The following is an 18187-nucleotide window of genomic DNA, read 5'->3' as shown; positions in this document are numbered from 1 at the left end:
TGAGAAAATACAAAATTATGATGCAATCATGCAAAACCAATAAACATCTTACGTAAAAATAATCAAACAAAAAAGTACATTGGGAAATCTTTGTAATTTTGCTCTTTAAACTCTGATCAGGGATTCACATCAAACAAGAATTACATTTTTTTTCACCTTTATCTTTTTTTTTCCATTGTCCTTTACTCTGAAGAAGTTTTACAGAATGTCTTCAATCCAAAAACACCAGGCTTATACTTGAGCAAGAAAACTGTTCAGCTTTGAAAGTTATTTGCTTTGACAAATTATCAGTTTACATCAAAGTAAAAATTAAAATTACTTAACAAATTGTGTCAAAATCATCAGTAGGTGATATGTCAAACAGATAACAGTTTATTTGTGATTGACCGCAGGTATCAAAGGGTGAGGGCCAACATGGCTGCTTTCTTGGTGTTTCATAACCCCTGGTATAAAGTCACTGTTTATGATATGTTAATAATTCACCAGCTGTCTGAGTTCATTGAAATCTTTTTCAGTGAAAAGAACAAAGTGACAGAGGCAGATGGCTCGTGCACAAAGGCCACAGATTATTGTCACAGTGTACCAACGGTCTGGGTGCAAATTTCTTTGAGATCACTTTCACATTGAGATAAATTTCCTCCAGTGGGATTTTTTAGTGTCTGTTTAATTAAAATTGTAGCTCCTGAAATATTAAAACTGAGTCAAATATGTTCAGTTTTTGATATTTCTTTCTGACCTGATTTCAAAGGAGTTTGGGGTTAAATGTTAGATTCCCTGCTAAGAAACTGCAACGATAGGACTGTATCAGTGCATCTAAACTATTTTTTACTCCAAGTCAAAAATTATGACTTTTTTAAATGAAGGATTTGTGACAAACTTGTCAATAATACTGCTTTATTTTCCGCAAGGTAAACCTAAACATAGCAATAACAATAAAATAAATACATTTTGGCCCATAATAAACAGTTAATGGTATTTTTAATGGGTTTGGGAAGAAACATGATTTCTGCAATTATTCATAGTCATTTCTATGCAGAATGAGTAGCCTGGAAAGACCCCATTAACCGACGAGATCAAATCAATTCTGTGATGGACTTTAGTCTTGAAAGTATCTATTTGAACCCAGTTTTTTTCTGAAACGTGTATCTCTTCTCTGAGACTTTGTCTGGTCTGTACACATTTCAGCACCCACGGAACGAAGTGAGTTATCTAATCCAAAGGGCGCCTGGACAGTTATTGAACTTAGCTAATGTTGGTCCTAAAAACATTTCAACAGTTCAGGATGTGCAGGTTTAAAAAGGCAACATTTCTTCACTTGACTCAGCAAATATACCCCAACATAGCTCAAACATAAAATCACAAAACAATATTTGATGGTTTCTTTTTTTCCCAACCATTTCATGACTTAAATCTTAGAAAACTTTTAGTTTAAATTACAGATAATGCAAATGTTTTAGCATTTTTTCCAAAGTTTTTTTTATGAGTAAATGAAATAAAGAAGGAGCAGAGAAACTTGATCAATGCTTTGCAACAAGTTTAGACTTGTTGCTTTGATGTCACCGTGTGTGTGGCACAAAAATTAAGTTGAAGAGCAGAAAGAACATCAGGATTAATGATCATCTGATGGGGGACCAGTGCATACACTTAGTCACAAATAAAACAGCCTGATACCACTTGGCTCATTTCATTTCTGTTGAAGAGAGACAGAGGAAATGGTAAAAACATATTTTGTTCCTTTTTTTTTATTTGTTTATTGTGATGCTGATAAAAATCTGTTTAAAATGTATTTTGACATGTGTTTATGTATTGAATTGATTCTTATTTTAATAAACAATAAATGTTTTTTTTTAAATGTGTTAAAGTTTTGTTTAGCTGTTTTGACATTTAACTTGCACATCATTCGATTCAAATAAAAATACAGATATTAAATTTTATGACAAATCGATTGTACTTTTTTTTTTTCTTTTTGTAGATGCATATCCAAATAGCATTTGTTCTCATGTTTCTGTTGCAAGGTATGGCTTTTAAAGCAATTATTCAATATGTACTGTATATATTTTTATTACCAGTTCCTTTATTTCTGATCTTGAGTTTAATTGACTGAAAAGTATGCTTTCCTCCAGCATGGGAACCAGCTGTAGCACAAACCTCAGTGCCAGAAGGGACACAGTCTACAGGAATAGTGCAGAGATTTGCAAAGGCAGCTGGGTAATTCTTTTAAGTTTCTGAGAAACTTGATGTCACCTCATTCATAAAGCTGATCCTTCTCAGCAAAGGATTTAGTTAACATGTGTTTTTTTTTTCTTTCTTTTCTTTGTGGCAAAGCATTAGCTTTGCCCTCTGTGCATTTTATGTGCCTGTCATACTTAATGTATTTATCTGTATTTAGGCAAGCAAAAGCTAAAATCCAGTCCATTGGGGAAACGGTGCTTGGCTTCGCTGGAGCTTACTATGAAGAGCACATCCAACCAGTGGCCAACAGCTACAGTGAATGGGCTTCTAATGTGAGAAGCTCATTGCGGGAGAAGATCCAGACAACCATTGACAACTATATGCCATCAAATGCCCAAAATCAAAGATAAGCTGACAGTTAACAGTCCACAAACCAAAGACTGGTAATATTGGTTTCAGTACAAGTTAATTTACACTTAATGTAAACAAATGAAACTTTGCCCTAATTAAAAAAAAAGTAAAAAACAGTGTGTTGATCCTTGTTGATTTACTCTCTTCTTACCTTGCTGCTGTAAGTTCCAGTACTAATGTATTTAGCTGCAATTAGTTAATTCATGCTTGAAAGAAAGGTCATGTGGCGCTATGATTGTGTGCAGGTACTACGTGAGACTTGAAAACTCATGTCACAAGTGCTCAGACCCTGGTTTCAAAAATACAGCATGGCATTCTCCGTAAAATGGTTCCTGCTGCCTTTAATTCCCAACAACTGGAGCAGGTGCAGAAACTTGGTTTATTAGGATATATTTGTCTATGATTGTATGTGTTTGTCTCTACAGTGAATCTTACTGAGTGTTGTATTTTTCTTTTTTAATCCTTTTCTGCATATCTTTAAACGTGTGTGTGTGTGTGTGTTTTAAGATTTTACATTCAAATATTCAAATTCATAGTAATACCTAAAATACTAATATGTTTGTGTGGCACCTGGGCATAATTATTACACCTTTTTTCAATAATAGCTAAGTTGAACGGGGAAAAAAGTGAGAAATAAAGTAAAGAGAAACTCTAAAACTTAAAAAAATAAAACTATGAAGTAATGCATATTGCCTGCTACTTTATATAGAAGGGTTTTAGTAAAAAGATCTTACATGATCTGTTAGTGGTCAGAGTATGTGTTTGAGATTACTCTTGGTTACACAGATGCATAATTGCCTGGCTTTCATGGCAGTGGATAATAATTTGTTACCATCCATGCAGTCTGTCACAGGCTACAAGGAAGAAAGCTGAAGCCTTAAGGTTTAACACAATTTGTCTAGACAGATTCCAACAGTCAAATCTTCCTGAGTAGACATTATTCAGTTTGCCCTTAAAGAAATGCTGATTAGAAAGAGCTGATCTAATCAACATTATCGTCTCTCACAGCAGGTAGTGACACATGGTCTAATTTAAAGATTTTCTTTTTCCATCTAGGATGTGATTATTACAACATGCCAGCAGTATGAAATTTTGTAAACGCTTTACATCTGCAGAATCAGGAGGATTCTTAGTGCAGCTTTAGATACAAATGCAGAAAAATGTTCAGAAACATTGCTCAACCACTAAGCCATATTTCCACACGTGCACTGTATGGTCCTGTACACTGGACCTTGTTTAGGTGAACGTGTGAGTGCAAGTGTGTGAGTGTGTGTGTCTGTGTGTCACCCTATGACGTTTGTTTGCAGTCCCCCCCTATATCATCCCGTCCAGATGTGCACTCTGGTTTACAGACAACTCGCTTCCAGAGAGGACTGTCACTTCTTGGATTGGTACATCCAGCTCAGCTGCAGGTAATCACTCTTATTAACCCAGCAACTCTCGTACCTTCTATCTAAAGATACTTCTGAGTAGATTTCACTTAACATTAATTCCATTAAAAATACTGGAGTTTTCAAGTTCTGCATTTTGTTCTTTTTGTTGTTACAGAAATGAATGCAAAACTTATCCTGGCACTGGTCCTCGTTCTGCAGGGTGAGGCAATGTTTCTAAACCATCTTAAATCTGAAATATCTTAACTTAATAGCTACAGGACTGTGGTAATCTATTTCAGACAGCAGACTTGGTTTAAATTTTTAAATTTATATTTAATTAAAAGGTTTGTCGTGCATTTTTGTTTTTGCACATTAAAGAAATACTGAGTACAATACTTTAGTAAATTTAGTTGAGATGCAAAAAAAAATAAATAATCATGCTTTCATTTAACAAACACTTTTCTGTTTTTTGGTTTTATGTCCTATTTGCACACAAACTCTAAAATGTTTCTTCGGCAATTTTTCCAATGCAAGATTTTCCATATAAATATTTTCTTTCTTGATTAATACCAATAGATCTGTTGTCATTCAGTTTATTTTATTAGAGAGTTTAAAGTTGAACAAATTTCATTTCAGTCTCTATGAGCCTGTGTGAGGTTCCTACACCATCCAAGGAGCTTGTCGACAAATACGAGGCGATGAAAGCTACCTTCTACAAGAGACTGGTGAATGCTTACAACAAGCTGCAGACCGCTATGGGCGAGCATGAGCACGGACAGCATGCCAGGGCTTTCGCTGAGTCTCTGCACGACAAGCCGGAGATGCAAGCTGTTGTCAAGGTTGCCAGGTGAGAGTTCACTGAGAATTACACCATTCCATTGAAGAGTTTAACTTTTGTCAGCTGAATGTGTTTATGTCAGACAATTTGCAGTGAAACTTCATTAACTTAACATTTTCCTTAAAATAGTAACTGAGTCAGGAGGTGACCCATTTTATTGAGTGTTATTTAAATCATTTGTCCATTTTTGGCAGTGGTCTGGGAGGAGAGGCACATCATTTAGTGGATAAGGCCCGTTCTTCACTGCTGGGTTTATACGAACAGTACCTGCGCCCCCACGTCGGTGACAGCCTGAGCAATGCCATCGACCACATCAAGGTCGTCCTGGATGAAGTCATGCCCGCTGAGTAAAGAAAACCAGCTGCAAATAATACCAGAAGCCTGTAATAGATAATAGCTCATAGAATCAGCATCAGTTTAGGTTGAGAGGAGCAATACTCAATGCAAATAAGATTTTTCACGTTTTTAAATCAGAATCTTTGCCAAATCATGCAGAGTTAAAAAAAAGCAACAGCCATCTATGCAAGTTCTGCATGTACAGTATTATTTGTTTGATACACTAACAAAAGTCTGTGTGTTACCGTGTATGTGTGTTCAATAAAATTAACTGAAAACGTTCTGAAACGGTCATTTAATCAAAAAGAAAAACAGACTGGCTCTTTTTTGTGACATAAATGTTCCTGCCTAGAATCAGTCATAAATTATAATTATTCTGCAAAACTTCAATTATTTTTATTACCATAGAAAGATTATCCATTTATATAATCCAGGATCATGTATTAAAACTTTCAGAGAGTTTACAAATGAGTTTCCTGTTGGATAAAACTAGAAAAAGTTTGTTTTAATAAATGCTTGACACTTAATATTCATCAATAAGTTTTTATTAAACATTAATATGTTGAGTCAAACTTTGACCTACTACCCAGAAACCTCATTACCATTTGTCTCACTGTCACAAGCATACAAACATAAATTATAAGCTATGTTTTTGCTTGAAGACACTAAAATCAACTGTGTTGATGCAGCAGCAAATATTTATGTTTTAATTTATGGTTAGTGGGAAATCTTTTAACTGAGTGTGAATTGATGCTTCTCATTGAATACTGGCGTACTGTGCAACAGCCTGTGGGGGCTCTGTGACTTTTCGCCTCATTTCAGGCAAACAAGTGGCTGGGGCTAGTTTTGCATTTCAATTAAACAAACAAACAAAATCCCTGTTTTGCAATATTGCAACACATTGTCACTATAGTCCGGTTTTCTTGTGTGGATTCCGGCTGTGAATGTAAAGAGCTGCTTTGTTGCAGAGCAGAGTTTTCTTCAGCTGGATCAAATCAAAGCCACAGGTTTTCTGACATTTTGAACCCTACTGCTGCCTGCAGCTGGACACAAGCAACATGACATGTGAGGCCAGATCACATGAAGGACTGATGTTTGCTCAGGCCTTGATCAGAATGTCCACATTCAAGAAAAGGGGGGGAAAAAAAATCAATCTTTAGATCATTTGTGGTATTATACATTTCAATAAATAACTTTGATGCTTCTATGTTTCCTGGACATTTTTATTACTACTTTTAACACAGACTATATGGTTTGGTAAATGCAATTTTTATATGGAGTACAATTAGTCAGTTGTACTGAGTAATGTGCAGAGTTTCTTATATATCGTTTAATATTAGCATTATAGAACTTCTACACTAAAAAGTACTGGACAAATAAGTTTGTTCTGTGGACAAATTATACTGAAGCATTATTGAAGCTCCCCTACTGATATTTGATGATACAAACATAAAATGTGTTTTCAGTTACAGAGAAAAGTATAATTTTTTACAATAATTTATTTTACTCTGTGAGCTATGTTATTTCCACACAGCTAATTTATTTGTTGTTCATAGGATTCCATGAACTGTGAATTTAGAAATAAATGGTGTGCACAAACATTTGGAACAGCAACCAGGAAACATTAGTACTTATTAACTTGATTCAAAATATTTACCATCAACATATGATCAAAGTCTCAAGGCCAAAAAGGGGGCGGAAAAAACAAAACAAGTAAAACTAAACTTTAATGTTGATTAAGATGACGATTATAAAAGGATAAGTGTTTTCATTTATTTAGAAAAAAATAAAGTTACATGTGAATAGAAAATAAAAACGTCTCAACTTTTAATGTTTAATTTCATTTACAAATCATGTGAAGCAAAGACATTTTTTACTGCCACATCTGATTAAGGAATGATTTAGAAGAAATTAATGTTCTGTGATGGTTTCAGTTACAAATTAGTGGAGAAAAGTTCTGTTTTTACTCCAAAACCACAAAAAAGAAAAAAAAAAAAAAACTCTTGTGGCAACAGCCTACAGCTTTGTAACTTGAGCAGAATTAGCTGGCCAAGTTGTTTCATAATAATAAATGTCCATTTGTTCATAAATTACTAAATTATTGGAGACAAGTTTTTTAACCTCTCCAGCCAATCAAAATAAGTTTTAAAAAAATAAGTATTTCAGCAAGTCTTTTCGTTTGAGCAGAATAGATTTAGCCTGCAGTTATCCGCTCGGTCTCATGATCTGACTCAGCATAGGTGACGTGTCCAGCTCACTATCGGCCATCTTAACAGGACTTGGGACTATTGTGGCGTGACATGGACACATCACCTTTGTTTGGCGTGTAACATGTGTCTCCTTATGGAGCTGTGAGGGTGTGCTGAAACTCACAGCTCTATAAAGGAGTCTCTATTCTGACCTAATCAATGAGAAGTAATGACTGGCATATTTAAACATGGACTCACACATACAGAGTTAAAGAGGAAACATCTTGCTGCTTCTGTTTGTGCACTTTCAAAACAGAATCTGACTACATTTGTCATAAAGAGACATGTAAAAAAAAATAAAGAAAGAAATAATATCTTCTCTTTCGAATAAACACATAAACTAACATCTGTAGCAAACATATTGTATCAGACAACAGCTCAGGTTTATCTCCCACAGAGTGCACTTTGGCTCTGAGAGCAACAAGTCAACACATTTACTCTCCTATATAAACAGCTCAGGTCAGCGGTGCCTCCGACTCTCTTCTTTCTCAATCAGTTCTGGAGGGGAATACAGTGAGTACTGACACTTTTAGCTCCCTTAATGAAAGATTCAAATGTACTAGTGTTGAAGAATCATGTATGTCTTGTGGGGGGTTGAGAATTACTCAGAAACAATTTTTTTTGTGTGAAAACAGAAAGTATGTTAAACTGAATTGCAATGGATAAGTTGTGTTTCCATGTTAGAAGAAAAGGGGGGAAAAAAACATCATGCGTGGGCTGTTAAAGTAACACTAATAAATCAGTAGAGATGAGTGAAATCTTTGACAATGTCTCACCCTAGTGGTGTAAATTGTAAAGTTTAAGCATGTCTTTGCTCCCTTTTCACTCTCAGATTCAAAGCACCATGAATAAGCTGCTGGTTGTTACTGTGCTTGTTGCACTTCTTGCTCTCAGTAAGTATATTTACTTAAAATTACATTATTCTTTAGTGAAAAAAATGCTTTAAGAAATCACTGATAATAAAATGGGAAAGCTTGTACATTTTAGGTTCTGTTTTAAGCTAAAGTCAGATGGGATTGTTGCAGAATCACTTGCAGATCAGTTTTTTTTTTAACTAAAATGAGATGACTAAGTATTAAATAATCTTTTAAAAACAAAATTTCAATAAAACATTTTATATTCTGAGATTAAATTTTGGATGTCTCTTGAAAAGGAGAGGGGATTCTGCAAACCAAATGATCAGTCATCATGAGAGTGACGAGTTATAAGACAAAAATTATACTAATTATAATAAATGTAATTGAAAACAAATGTCTACTTCATTTTGCTGTTAAAACGGGGTGACCTTTGACCTCTGACACTGCAGGTGCTGAAAGCTTCCGTGTGCCGAGGCAGGCCGAGGAGGAAGAGGGGACACTGACAAAGATCACAGACACAGTCAAGTCGTACTACGACAGCACCGTCAACATCGTCAGTGGCTACATGGAAAGCCTCAAAGGCCTGAATTTAGACGAGAAAGCAAAGTAAGGGCTTGAAAATAGAGCTTCATTAAGAAAGTATGAAAAAGGCCAGAATTAACCACTAATATGTTGTTGTTTTTTTTTCTCATCTGCTCTGTTTGCAGGAATCTTTACACTGAAACTAGCACAGTTATGAGCACCTACGCTGGCATTGCACAAGACCAGATTTACCACTTTTTTCACCACTAGCAATAATGAAATAAAATAATAAAACTTGTTTAAAATGACCTCAGCTGCCTTTGATGGTGGAAGAAGGCTCAGCCTGCACCTGGAAGCCTCCCACATTAACTGACGTGAGCTCAAACCTCACCACATGGAGCCTCAGAACCTCAAACAGCAGAAATAATGGATGCTGATGCTCTTCGTCGTGCCATCACACCAGAGGCAAACATTCATCACTGATCTAATCCTTTAACTACTAAGAACTTGCCTGAACAAACTGAAAAAAGAAAGAACCAGTAATTATATAGTTTATCACCACCTAGTGGTTTTTTGCTTCCTCAAAGTTGACTTAAATTGACCATACAGAATGAGTTTAAATATGTCACCTCTTGAAATAAAATATTTATACAAAAAAAAAAGTGTCTGGAGAGGATTTATGTTACCTAATTGTAGTGTTTGACATTCTTCCTGCTTGTTTGTGTCAGAGTTGTGTCTTCTTTCATCCCAGTTAACGCACAGATCAAGTGTTTATGTCTGTAATAATCTGCAACGTGACGCAGGACTTTTTATCAGCCGAGGCGGCAACAGAACACGGGCTTCTGTTGCAATTAATAATTGATGAAAAACACAAAACACAGGCACAGAGAAACTGACACATGAATCAATGACAACGATTAAAGTTTGTTTTGACTACGCTGATAAGCCCTGATGCAAGAGTGTCGTGATTTTTAATTAATGCATAAAGCTACAACATGCGTCCGCTTCTGAAGCCGAAAAAGACGTAAAACAAGATAAATCAGCTTTAAAGTATTATGAGATCAATGGCTTAAAGTAGAGCCAGAGGACAAACTACGTATTGTGTGTTTAAGGGACTGTACTCCTAAAACCACTCTCCAACATTTTAAACCACTTTTAAAGAACCATTTCTTCTTCTTGGCCTCCCTTTTAGGCTGAGAAAGTTAAATTAAACTCTTTGTATTTATTTAAAAAATTAATAACTAAATAAACTTGTTCTTAACTTGAGTAACAAAATATGTATTTTAATTAGTAAATCTTACCTCAGGAACAGCTCATTGTTTTACCAGCTTTGTGAATGTAGCTAATTTTTTAAATTACCTTTCAAAGTTAATATCACATAATACCAAAACAATCTTTTTTTTAAAATAGAAGGGAAAATGTGCCTTTTCCAATCATTTCTACTAATAATAGCAAACAAGTTGACAAGCCAGAAGACCATTAGGACTTTTACATTATTTTAAGTCTTTTAAAAAATGCAAAATGGTAAAATATTAACTTAATAAATACAATCATGTTCTGAGCCTTATGTTATTATTATTACTTGTAGTAGCTCTACTTATCTTTATTAATCTTTTATCTATAACACTAATGTCCATTTTAGTGTAAACTTGTGACGGACACACTCTAAAATATGGGTTTAATATAGCTAAAGAATCAGTTCCCTGCAGGTTCTGTGCAAAGTCTCACACCATGAAAAAATATTTAACTTATCTGAAAGACTGCATCTGAAAACCATTATGTTTAAATAATATGATCATAGTACTGTGGAAATATACTTCATAAATGTTTTAAGAGTGTTCTTTCTTCTCAATCAAAAAGTTATGGGACATCAGTTGTGTCACTCTAAATTGCTAACCGGAGACAATAAAATGTTTCAGATAAGGTTGAAAACCCAATAAGGTTATTACAAAGGTCAAGGCTGACAGGAAAATATGATACTGAATAACAATTAAGCAGTCAGTTCCTCCCACCGAGCTTCCAAAAAGCTGTCAGGTATAAAACACACAGGCTGATCAAAGCATTTAAACATTTGTTACTCCTCACAAAAACAAGATGAAGCTTCTCCTTCTGGCTGTCATGTTGGGACTTGCAGGTAAAGTTTTTAGTTTGTTGTATCTTCAAATGAAAGGGTGAATATTGGAGCAGTCATTTCTAGTTTCTCTTTGCTCTTGCTTTTGTTTTTTTAGGAGCATATCCCCTGGAGGACCCAAAGGAGTGCCAGCCTCACTCGAGGCCCTGGCATGTCAGCTTGGATGGGCAGTGCAGCGGAGCCCTCATTGATAAGTGGTGGATAGTGACCTCCCATGAATGTGCTTTGTAAGTGTTAGTGAATAATGATGCTGGAAGAAACAAAACGGCATGATTAAAATCAGAATTTTTAATATGACTTTCATTCTGGTTTGGGTTCCTCACATTTTCATTATTCTTCGGTGTAGTAAAACCAGGCCAGTGTACTTTTAATATTTTTCAATGTAAATTTTTTTTTGCACCCAACTTAACTATTTTTCAGCATGTTTGCAAAATTTTAATAAAAGCATAAAACATTGAGCTCATTGTAATTGTGTCCTTATAGTTTTATCAACCGTTTTACATTTATTACATTTGAAGATCTTGTGTCAGATGAGTTATTACGGCTTTCAGATTTAAAAAACCTCAGTACTGTTGGCTATAGCTGAAAATCTCAGTTGGGTTCCAGCTAAACTGAACCTGTTAAACTGTTTCTCATTTATAGGCCTGTTTTTTTTTTCCACCCTGACTTTGATAAACTCGAGCCTTTCCTTGTTCTTTTGCAGGTATTACAACACAATGGCCTCTCTCGGGGAACATGCCATAACTGTGGAGGAAGGCACAGAGCAGCACATTGCCATTGCTGACACAATCATTCACAGCCCGTACCGTTCACCTTTCAACAGCCTCGCCATGTTGCGTCTGGCTGAGCCTGCCCAACTCAACCAGTACGTTCAACCCGTCCCTCTGCCCACCCGCTGTCCAAAGCCTGGTGAAACCTGCTCTGTCAGTGGCTGGGGCTCCACCATTCCAAATCAGCGTGAGTAAATTTAAAATTTAAAGATGGTACTGTGGATTTTACACTTTATTGCTTGGCATTACACTGGAATTTTCCCTAACAGCAGAATCATGCTAAAATCCTCAAATATTCCATGTCTCATGTTCTCTACTGCAGCTATCACAAACACCCAAAGGTATTTGTCAAGAAGCTACAAGATTACATAAGATGTGGGTCTGTTGCATTTTTAATCAAATCTAATGTGCAGAGCAGATTAGGGAAATTAAGTCCTAATTCAACCTAGTCTTAGTTTGTCTATCCTCAGAAAGACATCTAAACAAGAAGTGGATCACCTCCATTCATCTAAATTCTGTTGAAGTTATACATTGCCACAAGGTTGTGGTTGTAACATGATTTTTTTCCCCCTCTATTGAACAGATTTTATGTTTTTCTTGTCATGACAGGAGCTCTTTTATTTGTAACTTGTCTGAGCTGCATAAATAACAGTTTAAATGTTGTTTTGACCAAAAATATGTATTTATGGTTGTACAAACTTTGAGCTGTTTTAGAGTTTAAAGAGGAGAGCAATGAGATTTTAAAACTACTCACCCAATCAGAAATATTTCACGCTCCTTATGTCATGACGGGCAAATCCAAAGTGCAGACTCATTATCAAAAAAATAAAAAATTTATTTTAAAACAAAAGAAGAAAACAAAAAGCTGACGGGGCAGCAAAACAAAAATCTTAAGCAAAAAGACGAGATGAGAACAAGAACAAGAACAAGAACAAGAACAAGAACAAGAACAAGAACAAGAACAAGAACAAGAACAAGAACAAGAACAAGAACAAAGGGAGACTGGAGACAAACAGCAACAATGAACCAGCGAGTAAGTGGAGGAGATGACCGGGTTTTAAAGACAGAGGATAATTATGGGAAGTGGGCACAGGTGAGTGATAACAATTGCGGGCAGGTGGAGATGGGCGTGGCAGGTAAACAAGTGCTGACTGAGGACAAGTGAATGATGACAAACAGGCAACAAACAGGAAAACAACAAAGACAATATACCAAAACCAAAAGAAACCAGAAACAAAACACTAAATACAAAAAGAAACATCAAAACAAAACCTAACACCTTATAAAGCCTTAGCCAGAAGATGTTGAATACCACCTCCACTCCAGGGCTGTTTTGGGGGCAAAATGGTTCCCCTAGTACTTTTTATTTATACCCTAGTTTTTGCAGTCAAAATGAGAGGACAGATAAAATTTTCTTGTGGTCAAAACACACCTTACCTTGTCTTTGATGGACATTTTATAAATGTGGAAAGTCATTATTGTGACAATAGGAACTAACAGCAACAACTGCTGTACAGAAGAAAGGAGTTTGCAGAGATTTAGGCTTGTAGTGTTGATATTTTTTATACTTTAACCACTAATAAGGTTAATGTTGGACTCACCAGCAACTAGCAATTTACTCCCTCTAAAGCTCATTCATATTCTGGTCATTTCAGCTCTAACAAAGCATGAATAGTTGCTTTTAATCATGACCTTTTTAATCAGTTTTCAATTGCCTGCCAAAATGCCTCGTTAGTGATCAGCACTAATTAAAAGAGGTAGACCTTGAAAATATTATTTACACGAGAATTACATTTTTATGCTCTATATAATTTGTGAACCCCTCGTTCTAAAGGAAGAGCTGTTTGTCAAATAATTTAAATAGGAAACGATTTGATAAGATAGTATATATGCCACTTAGTTTTCATATAAGGCACCTGTATGATTTGAAGAACATAGACTGAATAACTCTGAGTAACAACCTTCATTCTTTTCCTTTAAAACAGATGAGCGCTCTCCAGGTCTGAAGTGTATAACTGTGCCAGTTGTGGATGATCTAACCTGCCTGAACAGCTTCCCTCCAATGTTGCACTGGGGCGTCATGGTCTGCGCTGGTCAAGCAAACACAGATAACTGCCTGGTGAGCACAAACCTGAGAGACTAAATGTTGATAGATGCTTCTGTTTCTGTGCTTGTTGCCTCCATCAGCCTCTCCCCCTCTTTCACTGTTTCCTGTCAAGTATCATTGCATCTTAATTGAACTTTGCACACGTCTTCCACAAACATTCTGAGCAAAGTATCGTGTTCTGTCCTGTTTCTCCAGAATGACAGAAGCAGTGTGATGGTGTGCGGCGGCGAGCTGCAGGGTTTGTTGTGGTTCAATTTTGGCTGCGATAACCCAGCTAACCCCACAGTTTACTCCAAGATGTGTGAATACAATAGATGGATCAAGAACGTCATGGAACACTACACTACAGACCCTTTGCTGACGACAACAGTCTCTCCACTTGACGACGAGTAGCAACAAATAGAAAGAAAAATAAAACATTATTTTGAACTATGTCAATCACTTTTGTGCAGGGGAGGACATTAGATGATCTTCTTCTGTTCAGTTTAGTGAGACTGTAATGAAGGCATATTCTCGGTAGATCTAAAAGGAATAATTTTATACAAAAATTAGTACTTATACAATTACTCTAATTTATGTTCATTTTCAAAAAATATAATAATAATAATAAATATTATTAAAATAAAATTGCGTTTGAGAGAGTTGTTTTTACTTATTTTGACAATTTATCAGTTCAGGTTGTAGAGGGCAACCTCAGAAGTATGCTTGATCCCAGTGGAACGTGTTTGCCTCTTTTCCCTCAATGTTCTTTTCACTAACAGTCATCATGTGTTTATTTTCTTTCTAGTGAGGTTTTAGTTGAAGGGAGCCATTTTTTCACAGAAAAGAAATACGATAATCCAATAACTTGGGGGGGGGGGATAAATGAGCTGTGTTTGGGCCAGATTGGAACCTCAGCAATATCCCTGTCTGATTGCAGATTATTCTGCTGCACCTCACTAGTTTTAAAGATCAGTCAATGCAAGTTTATTTCCTTATATTCATAAAACTTGATAACATCAAATTGAATTCTGCATTTTAGATGAGTACTCACGGTTTTACAGTAAACAGATTAATTAGTTTGAAATTAAACTCTCAGCTGTGGTTAATGGGCTTTTTTATGATAAAAGAATAAAAAATGGCAAATAAACTAATCCAAGAGAGTGTAAACCAAGTCTAACAGCACTCATCAACGGCAGAACAAAAGCCAGCGAGACAACATCTGGGTATCACTCGTGCTCAGTCAGAATCACTCATGCTTTAAAAGAAATTTAACAGGCTTTGTTATGACTCTGCATTTCAGTTTACATCCAAACAGATGGTATAGGCCAATGATGCTCTGAATCATGACGGAGCCTAATTTAAATCTCTGTTTTGCAGTATGTGCACTCATCAAAGAGGAGTCAGTCAGAAACTGTACTTGTATGAAGAAGCATGGCTAATCCCAAGCTAATATGTTCCAGTGGGCGATAAAAGCAACAAATGCTCTGCGGGAACCATTACAAGACTTTGTAATACATTGTTAAAAGTTATTGCATCAATATGGTGATCTCTCAAAGGTCTATTCAGACACTAACAATGAGGTATATCTGGGAAGTTTTTTCTTCATGGCTTGAAAATGTTGCAAAAACATAATTGAAATTTTATAAAGCACCACTAGAGGGCAATAAAGTACAATGTTACAGAAAGAGGGTTCGGCTTATGGAAGAGTCAGAGTGTGGACAAGTGATGCAAAACATCTTTTAAGCTTAATCTGAGGTCTAAAAAGTCACATCAAGACCTTTTCAAAAGTATGCCAAAACAGTACACACATTCATGTGATTTAATATTGCTAAGAAAAGCAATGGAAAACACACAAGGGGAGTTAGCAGTTCACACACAGAGACACCAAATCAAATTTACTCATACTCACACATTTCAATGCAAAGTGACTGACAGCTGTGTCCCTAATCACCCAAACAGAGGGGCCACTCTGCCATCTGTTGTCAGCGTTTCTCTCCCAAGCTTCTTTCTTTTCACCTCAGTGGGAGACAGAAATCAAACCGAGGAGCTGACTTGGGTAGCTGGGGTGTCATTTTAGAAATCAATGTGATATTAATTAGTGGAGGGGTTTTGAAGCTTATTTCTGTGTTTAGTTTAGTTTAGTTTAGTTTGTTTGTCTTTTTATTTAGTTAAGTTTTGTTCATTAGTGATGGATTTGACTCATACCAAACTCACAATGTCAATAACCAGCTTTTACAGTAACTGTAGTAGACACTTACTTATTTCCCTAAACAGGATATTTAAAACGAGTCCGAAATCTTGTGAGACATTTCCTCAATGTTGACCAAATCCCACCTGACTTACATCCTTTGGTCCTGCAGCTCCTCTGAAACCTTTAATGATAAACAACATGTTCTAAAATGTATTTTTTCTTGTTTTCCATTAAACAATCAGCAGGAATGAAAGTCTGTTGCTGTGAAAAAGAAGCCACCTCTTTAGGTGAGTATTTGTGCCAACATTGTAAAAATTTATGAGACATAACATCATTGCTAATCATGATGAAAGCAGTGTACTTGACAACTTCAGTAACATCAAGCTATGAACACAAAGACAGAAGTTTTAGAGTAAGGATCAAATCTGGTCATAAACTAAAGAAGAAATTAAAACGTTAATGCGTTGAGAAAATGAGAATAAAACACCAGTATTACTATCAACTCTGCAGGGAAGTTGAATGTTTTAAAAAAAACTTAATGAAAGCTTTGACATTCCTGAAAAAAAACAAGAAATGTTGTCTTATAAAGATGAAAAAGAAAACACCAGGGTAAACTTTAACAGAAGGTTAAAGCCTCCATGCACTACAAAAGATTCATTCATTCATTAGTTGATGACTTCTAACATATCCATGAACTAGAAAACGTGCTCAGTGTATCTGATGCCTCAAATTATTGTCAAAATCTCCAGGGTTTCAATAACTGAACTGATTTTAAAAAACAACAACAACAACAAACAATAAAAAAACATAATGTGGCATAAGTAGCAACAAAAAAGCAGTCTGCACAAATATGATTAAAAACAGTTATTTACAAGTTCAAGCCTGAGTGACAAATTCTATTTTAATTCATTTTACCTTGGTTAGATTTAACATGCTAACCTTTATTAATGGTTACCTATTGCTCCTTTCTTTCCTTCTGCACTCCCTGTACAACTCATAATAAATTATAGCCAAGTTTCTAAAGGTCCTCCCTGCCATAACTCAGGCCTAAAAACCCAGCCTACATTGAAAACAAATATCGTCCTAAATTGCTCAAACACCTCAGTAAAAACTGATTAATGAGGGGATTAAAGTGAATGATGATCCATTGGAGGAAATCTGTTTTCCTGGGGTGCGACAGAGCTTATCTGTGGTGGGTACAATATGTGCAAAGTAAACGCAGGGCTTCTCCCTCTATTCTTCCATCTTTCTTCATCGCTCCAGTTCTTTGGCAAACTGTCACCATCACTCATTGACGGATTACATTCCTAGCATTCCCCTGTGGCACCTGGCTCATGGGAGGGAAAAAAGTGGCGAATGCGCACTCAAACACACATTCGCCAACCAGTAAAAAGAGCACAAAGCACACACACTCTTACACCAACATCCCTCCATAAAATGCTTTTTCCTTCTAAAAAAGAACCTGACAGGCCTTTTTCAGCGAGATGGAAAAGAATAGGGTGAGCTGACTTACAGTGCATTAGCACAAACTACCGCATGTGTGTACGTGTGTGTTTCTCTACTTTGGGCTCAGTGTGGATAGCACAGGCCAAGTCAATCATGCTGGATCTCTCCCTGTTGTCCCATTGAGACCTGCGGCTCATCAGGGGAGATAATTAGTCTGAAGAGCTTTAATGATACTTGCCTAATAGCTACAAGTGCACACTGCGAGGAAGAAGTGTGTATGTGTGCAGTGGTATGTGGGCTGCGGTAAAAGCACAGATGTGGGAGGCGTCTCTAAGTGGAGAATAAGTGATTAAAATCATGTTTTGCAAGTACATATGTTTGTGAGTTTGTGTGTGTGTGTGTTTGTCCTCTTCTTAGCCATCAGTTTGAATATTGATATGATTCAAACTGATAGGATAATAAATGTGGGGGTTATCATGCTCCAACCCACACGTTTGTGGATGCACATTGCACACACAAAAAAACTCAGCTTTTCTCCTGCTCCGTCCTCATTGTTAGCAGGGAGCTCTCATGCCTTATGCACACTGCAACCTTGACACACAAAAATAAAGAAACAGTGTGTGTGTGTGTGTGTGACAGGCAAAGATATAGAAGTGAGGGATGCATTATGCATTCATATTAGAAACTGTTGAATTCAAATGAGCATGTGCACTTTGCTGGAGACAAGCAGTTAAGTAAATATTGCTCCGAAGCACACTGCAGTGCCATTAGTGAATATACAAGCTTTAAGGATAAAGAAGAG

General features: G+C 36.2%; 3 protein-coding genes across 3 annotated transcripts; all 3 read left to right on the top strand.

Annotated features, from left to right (window-relative positions):
* Positions 1–3892: 3892 nt before the first annotated feature.
* On the top strand, positions 3893–5413 carry apoa2 (apolipoprotein A-II). Its single transcript, XM_037980470.1, has 4 exons — positions 3893–3995; positions 4132–4176; positions 4593–4803; positions 4989–5413. The coding sequence occupies exons 2-4, from the start codon at positions 4134–4136 to the stop codon at positions 5143–5145; spliced, it is 411 nt and encodes a 136-aa protein (XP_037836398.1). The 5' UTR covers positions 3893–3995; positions 4132–4133; the 3' UTR covers positions 5146–5413.
* Positions 5414–7793: 2380 nt separating this feature from the next.
* Positions 7794–9420, top strand: apoc2 (apolipoprotein C-II). The gene is made up of 4 exons (XM_017415292.3): positions 7794–7892; positions 8212–8272; positions 8686–8842; positions 8944–9420. Exons 2-4 carry the CDS (start codon positions 8224–8226, stop codon positions 9026–9028), a joined length of 291 nt encoding a protein of 96 aa, XP_017270781.1. The 5' UTR covers positions 7794–7892; positions 8212–8223; the 3' UTR covers positions 9029–9420.
* Positions 9421–10759: 1339 nt separating this feature from the next.
* Positions 10760–14195, top strand: LOC108235355 (trypsinogen-like protein 3). The gene is made up of 5 exons (XM_017415298.3): positions 10760–10892; positions 10987–11116; positions 11593–11846; positions 13645–13778; positions 13962–14195. Exons 1-5 carry the CDS (start codon positions 10853–10855, stop codon positions 14157–14159), a joined length of 756 nt encoding a protein of 251 aa, XP_017270787.1. The 5' UTR covers positions 10760–10852; the 3' UTR covers positions 14160–14195.
* Positions 14196–18187: the final 3992 nt, after the last annotated feature.

This window comes from Kryptolebias marmoratus, linkage group LG16 (assembly GCF_001649575.2).
Source record: "Kryptolebias marmoratus isolate JLee-2015 linkage group LG16, ASM164957v2, whole genome shotgun sequence".
NCBI lineage: Eukaryota > Metazoa > Chordata > Actinopteri > Cyprinodontiformes > Rivulidae > Kryptolebias > Kryptolebias marmoratus.
This window is presented reverse-complemented; position numbering and strand designations above follow the sequence as displayed.

Bases quoted from the DNA above. Each gene is read 5' to 3' on its own strand.
- LOC108235355 (XM_017415298.3), top strand. From the start codon at position 10,853: ATGAAGCTTCTCCTTCTGGCTGTCATGTTGGGACTTGCAG. The intron at 11,847-13,644 runs GTGAGTAAATTT...CCTTTAAAACAG, and splicing joins CTCCACCATTCCAAATCAGC to ATGAGCGCTCTCCAGGTCTG. The intron at 13,779-13,961 runs GTGAGCACAAAC...CTGTTTCTCCAG, and splicing joins CAAACACAGATAACTGCCTG to AATGACAGAAGCAGTGTGAT.
- apoc2 (XM_017415292.3), top strand. From the start codon at position 8,224: ATGAATAAGCTGCTGGTTGTTACTGTGCTTGTTGCACTTCTTGCTCTC. The intron at 8,273-8,685 runs GTAAGTATATTT...CTGACACTGCAG, and splicing joins TGTTGCACTTCTTGCTCTCA to GTGCTGAAAGCTTCCGTGTG. The intron at 8,843-8,943 runs GTAAGGGCTTGA...CTCTGTTTGCAG, and splicing joins AATTTAGACGAGAAAGCAAA to GAATCTTTACACTGAAACTA.
- apoa2 (XM_037980470.1), top strand. From the start codon at position 4,134: ATGAATGCAAAACTTATCCTGGCACTGGTCCTCGTTCTGCAGG. The intron at 4,177-4,592 runs GTGAGGCAATGT...ATTTCATTTCAG, and splicing joins ACTGGTCCTCGTTCTGCAGG to TCTCTATGAGCCTGTGTGAG. The intron at 4,804-4,988 runs GTGAGAGTTCAC...CATTTTTGGCAG, and splicing joins GCTGTTGTCAAGGTTGCCAG to TGGTCTGGGAGGAGAGGCAC.